Source organism: Sinocyclocheilus anshuiensis, unplaced genomic scaffold (genome assembly GCF_001515605.1).
Source record: "Sinocyclocheilus anshuiensis isolate Anshui unplaced genomic scaffold, SAMN03320099.WGS_v1.1 scaffold876, whole genome shotgun sequence".
Taxonomy (NCBI): domain Eukaryota; kingdom Metazoa; phylum Chordata; class Actinopteri; order Cypriniformes; family Cyprinidae; genus Sinocyclocheilus; species Sinocyclocheilus anshuiensis.
The window spans coordinates 59176-65360 of NW_015549619.1; the positions used below are offsets into that span (position 1 = coordinate 59176).

Genomic DNA, 6185 nt, shown 5'->3' on the forward strand with positions numbered 1-6185 from the left:
AAAATGTAAATAAAATATAAATAGAAATAAATAAATTTCTAAAATATTAGAAATGTTGATATAAAAATATAAAAATTAGATGAAAAGATTAAATGTTGAAATTAGAAATGTTGAAATAAAATTAAATATAAATATTAGATGAAAACTTTATCGTTAAAATTAGGAATGTTGATATAAAATGAAATATAAATGTTAGATGAAAAAATTTAACTGTAAAATTAGAAATGTTGATATTAAATCAAATATAACTATTAGATGACAAACCTAAGTTAAAATTTGTTGACGATATGCTGAAATAAAACAATGTATAATAAAAGAAATAGATGAAAAATTTAAATGTTAAAATTAAAAATGTTGAAATAAAATGAAATATAAATATTAGACAAAAACTGAATCATTAAAATTTGAAAAGTTGATATAAAAATGAAATATAAACATTAGATGAAAATATAAACAGATTTCAGTTTGCTGCCAAAGCAACATTTCTAATATTAATGTTTAAGTTGAAGTACTAAAATTACTAAAACTGAAATAAAATTAAATAGAAATATAAAACAAAAATGAATAAAAAATTACAAAAGCACATAAAATTACCAAAACTAAAATGAATACTGAAAATATAAAAATAACAGTTAATTCAAAATATTAAATGCAATAAAGCTAAAAAAAAAAAAAAAAACACTGATCAAAATAAAATAATTTACATTCTTAGTTCATGTTCCTGGGGCCGGTTGCATAAACTGTTTAAACTAGTCTTAAAAAGTTAGTCAACTAATTTTTTTTCTTCAAGACGTTTTAAATTCAGTTATGAAAAGTCTTAATTGTATTGAAAAAGTAACCCCCTTGGTAACTGCTAGTTAGTCAATATGAGTTTGATATACGATACAATATGATATACGTTGCTCCACCTCTGAAAAGCAATGCTGCTATAACGTCATTTAATCTAACATGAATGTAATTAAGGTTATCTGCGTGTGTGAAGCTGAGCGTGTCTCTCCGCAGGTCTGGAGCCGGAGTGCGCTCGCAGTTCTCCGGTGGATTATTTCTGGTACAGAGAGACTCTGAACAGCTCGGCGGCGATCGAGGACTCTGGAGGTCTGCAGTGGTGGCTGGTGCTGTGTCTGTTCTGCGCCTGGACCGTCCTGTACGTCTGCTGCATCAGAGGCATCGAGACCACCGGGAAGGTAAGGCAAAACACATCTCATATTCAGTAATATTATCAATAGCTTCACAGCTAACAAGCTTACACTAGCAGTCAAAAGTTTTTGAACGGTAAGAATTTGAGTGTTTTTTTAAAGAAGTCTCTTCTGCTCACCAGGCCTGCATTTATTTGATCCAAAGTACAGCAAAAACTGTAAAATACTTTTTTTATTTTTTTTTTACTATATTTTAAAATGTCATTTATTTCTGTGATCAAAGCTGCATTTTTAGCATCATTACTCCAGTCGCATGATTCTTCAGAAATCATTCTAATATTATGATTTAAAAAAAAATAATACTTTTTTTTTTTATGATGTTGAAAACAGCCGAGTAGAATTTTTTTCAGGTTTTTTTTGACGAATAGAAAGTTCAGAAGAGCGGCATTTATCTGAAATAGAAATCTTTTGTAACATTATAAATGTCCTTATCATCACCTTTAATCAATTTAAAGCATCCTTTATAAATAAAAGTATTATTTTTATATATTTCTATTTAGCTTTAAATTTTATTTATTTATTAGTTAGTAATTTTACTACTTCAACTAGTGCTTACAGTTAATTTATTTCAAATTTTTATGTAAATTTAAGTTCGCATAACTTTTACAGAACTTTGTAGGAATGTTCCGTTTAGAACGGAATTGTTTCACAATCGATGAACTCTACAACAATGACATTTATTGAATTGAATCATCATTGAACTGAATTACTCTGACTCTATTGTCTTCTGTGGAGCTGCTTTACGACTGAAATGGAGTTTGTTTCATAGCTGATGAATTTTACAGCATGACACAGTTATTCTGTTTATTTCTGCGAAACTGCTTTGAATCAGTCTGTACTGTATAAAGCGCAATAGAAATGAATGTGATCATCTCCTGCTCTCCTCAGGCCGTGTACATCACATCCACGTTACCGTACCTGGTTCTCACCATCTTCCTGATACGAGCGCTGACGCTGAAAGGCTCTGTGAACGGAGTCAAGTTCCTCTTCACTCCAGACGTACGTTCAGCGGTTAACCCTGTATGTGTGTGTGAGTGAGTGAGTGAGTGAGTGAGTGTGTGAGTGAGTGAGTGAGTGAGTGAGTGTGTGTGTGTGTGTGTGTGTGTGTGTGTGTGTGTATGAACTCACTGAGCTCTGACGTGTGCGTCTGCTTCTCTGTTGAAGGTGAATGAGCTGATGAACCCGACCACGTGGCTGGACGCTGGAGCTCAGGTGCTCTTCTCCTTCTCTCTGGCCTTCGGCGGCCTCATCTCCTTCTCCAGCTACAACTCGGTCCAGTAAGTCGTCTGAAACACACGCTGATGACTACATGAGAAGCTGCCTACTGAGAGAGCTTCACTTGATTTTGTTGCGTGCTTTTGTCATTTTTTTTATTCTGTTTTTTTTTTAAATATCTATTCAGGTTTATTACTTTTTACTTTGTAATTTCAGTTCAAGTTTTAGTAATTTTGTTACTTGCTTTTCCCGTCCTTATTATTATTATTATTAAAATTTTTATATGTATATTTCAGTTTTTGTCATTTTAATGCTTCAACTTTTTTATGGGGGGGGGGGGGGGTTTTTTGTTTTTTTTTTTTTTTTTGTATAAGAGTTTCTTAAACCATATGAACCAACAAGAATACAAAAAGTACATTTCGAATAACTTGGCACAACTAGTTTGATTTTTTTCCTTTTCTTTATCATGGACATTCTTGTCCACATCCAAGTCATTGTCCAAATCACTGACCCCTGATCCTGTTTTGCAGTGGTGTGTGGAAGAACCATGTGGTGAGCAGTGACCTTTACTCCCAAGACTCTTACAACCCCATGGCAGCTGAACTGAGTCGCAAACTGAGTATGGAGTCTGAGCGCCTGAGGGCTCGTCTCAAGCAGGAGCTTGCTGAACTGAGGGAGAGACTCTCTCCTTACCCCAGCCACCTGAAACACACTATGGCCAATGTCAAGGAGTTCCTCTCCCCCTTCACTAAGCAGCTCCAGACGGCTCTCCAATCCAATACTCAGGAACTCTGTGAGAATCTCAGTCTGAACCTCCAGGACCTGAACCCAGAGATAGCCACACTCTACCAGGAGGTATTGATAATTTAATTGATATTTATTTCAGTTTTAGTAATTTTAGCACACCAACTTAAACGTATTTTATTTCGGTTAGTTTTTAGATATTTACTTTTAATTTAGATTTGTTTTAGTTTATTAGGCTTTCAGGCTATTAGTACTTCAACTTTATTTCAGTTAGCTGCCTATGCAATATCTTTAATTCTCGTTTAATTTTTTCCATCTAATCTTTTTCCTCGTTTCAATTAACGAAACAACGCTGATCAAGAGATCATTTACAGCTGTTTCCATCCATTTTAATGCGAATTTTGGGATATCGTGAACATATGATATGGAAGCAGCGCTTTACTCGCAAATGTTTCATGCATTATTCTAATTAATTGTTTAATTATTAATATTTAATCAAGTTATATAGTCGCAACTTTGGATGGAAACAAGGCGAATGCCTTAAAACGTTACCTATAGGCAGCTCACTATGACAAGAGGTCATACAGCAGCTTATTGTACATATTTCGAGTAAAATTATTATTTTTCCATCAGTAATAACTGTGAGCAGGATGCCGTCACCATCTCCATCATCAACGGCCTGACCTCCGTCTACTCCGCCACCGTCATTTACTCCATCATCGGCTTCAGAGCCACGGAGAAGTACGACTCGTGTCTGGAGAGGTACGTCCTTACATTCACTACACTGCTCAAACGCTTCAAGTCTGTAAGATTATTCTCTTTTAAGAAATTAATACTTGTATTAACGCTTTGACTCCACCGATGTGATTATAACGGTCAGCGCGTCACGTGATCAACAGTGAAATTCAAATCTGCGTTTTCGCGCTCAGCGCTTAGAAGAAGACATCAGAACTTTTCGGTGTTTTTAACCACATTGTGTTTATTTTAGGTTTCAGACATTTAAATACACATTGTGTAGGTAACTATAAAGTACTCTATTCTTCACCGGCCACTTACTTCCATGTCTTTTGGGAGATCTCAAAAGCAGCTGTGATTCAGCGCGAACTAATATGGCGGCGCCGATCGCCGGTTATACACCAACTAACATAATCATTATATCATGTTTAAACGATCAAATACATTCACTTGACCATATTTGAGAGTTGGAATACCAGATATTTCATAATATAATCAACACGTTTGTTTATATTTTGAATAAAAAAAGGTCTGGGCGATATGCCTATATAAAACAATCATCGCGATCATTTTATTTTTTTTCATATCAGTCGATATCGATAATCACATTTTTATTTCGTTCAAATTTAAAGGCATAGTTTTGCTCCTAAGTGAAAGTTGTAGACGTCCGACTGTTAATTGTGGGTTTAAACTAATAAAATACTCTTCATGGTCAGAACAGGACAAACACGTTTTTGAATTCTTTACACTTTTCCAGTCATTTTTCATAGACAAAATAAAACATCTTAATAGAAAATTGTATTTCTTAGTTTCCACATGTTCTTATGAGTGCTATTGTTTCTGTCAGAAATGTTTCTTGAGCAGCAAATCAGCATATTAGAAATATTTCTGAAGATCATGTGACACTGAAGACTGGAGTAATGATGCTGAAAATACAGCTTTGATCACAGGAATCGATTAGTTTATAAGATATTCACACAGAAAAACAGCTACTTTAAATTGCAATATTTCACTATTTTTACAATATTTCGATCAAATAAATGCAGCCTTGCTGAACAGAAGAGACTTCTTTCAGAAGCTCTTACTGACTCCAAATGTTTGAATGGTAGTGTGACCTCATTGTATTATACTTTCTGACAGTAACATCCTGACGCTGATGAACGCGTTTGATCTGCCGGAGGGAAACATCACGGAGAGCAACTACGACAGTTTTCTCCAGCATCTCAACAGCACAGCACCAGCCATCTTTCAGGAGCTCCAGCTGAAGACCTGCGACATGCAGACGCTCCTCAGCGAGGTACGACAGAAATCACACATTACTAGTCAACCATCTCCCATCCTTCACTAAGTCACTCTGAGCTTCCAGAATCTGAGTTAAGATCTCCAGATGAACAGCTGCACTGATGTTTGGTTTCAGGGAGTTGAGGGAACCGGTCTGGCCTTCATCGTCTTCACCGAGGCCATCACTAAGATGCCTGTCTCTCCTCTGTGGTCAGTGCTGTTCTTCATCATGCTCTTCTGTCTGGGATTGTCCACTATGTTCGGGAACATTGAGGGAGTCGTGGTGCCGCTGCAGGACCTGAACCTGCTCCCCAAAAAATGGCCTAAAGAACTCTTCACTGGTAAACACATCAGCCACAAACCACTTCCAATCACAGCGGATGAATATAAATAAACGCATTACAAGTAACGCAAGTTACGTAATCAGATTACTTTTTTAAAGTAACTAGTAAAGGCCCGTTCACACCAAGGACGATAACTATAAAGATAACGATAAAGATATAGTTCTAAAAATTGTGGTGAGTCCACACTACAACTATAACGATAAAGGCACAGAGAAACGATATCGTTGGAATCACTTTCAAAACTATTTTTTTCCAGCTGATGAACGATAAAAAATTAGTCAAAAGTAACGTAACGCACTACTTTCCATAAAAAGTAACTTAACATAATTAGTTACTTTTTTAGGGAGCAACGCAATATTGTAATGCATTACTTTTAAAGTAACTTTCCCCAACACTGCTCAGCTGACCTGCTGATGTTTTTCAGGTCTGACGTGTGTTGTGTCCTTCGTGGCGGCGCTCGTATTCGTCCAGTCCTCTGGTAACTACTGGCTGGCTCTGTTCGATGGCTTCGCCGGCTCTATTCCGCTGCTGGTCATCGCCCTCTGCGAGATAATCGCTGTGGTTTACGTCTATGGGATTGACAGGTAAAAGCCAACTTGAAATCGAAGCTGTTTAAAGGGTTAGTTCACCCAAAAATGAAAATTCTGTCATTAATTACTCACTCTCATGT

General features: G+C 36.0%; 1 protein-coding gene across 1 annotated transcript in view; it reads left to right on the plus strand.

Moving 5' to 3' along the window:
• Positions 1-6185, plus strand: part of LOC107659348 (sodium-dependent neutral amino acid transporter B(0)AT1) — a 14195-nt gene that overhangs the window by 2868 nt on the left and 5142 nt on the right. The window contains exons 4-10 of the mRNA XM_016448264.1: positions 1003-1184; positions 2085-2195; positions 2361-2473; positions 3789-3917; positions 5031-5187; positions 5308-5512; positions 5940-6099. Coding sequence (XP_016303750.1) covers positions 1003-1184; positions 2085-2195; positions 2361-2473; positions 3789-3917; positions 5031-5187; positions 5308-5512; positions 5940-6099 — 1057 coding nt within the window. The remainder of the gene's footprint in view (positions 1-1002; positions 1185-2084; positions 2196-2360; positions 2474-3788; positions 3918-5030; positions 5188-5307; positions 5513-5939; positions 6100-6185) is intronic.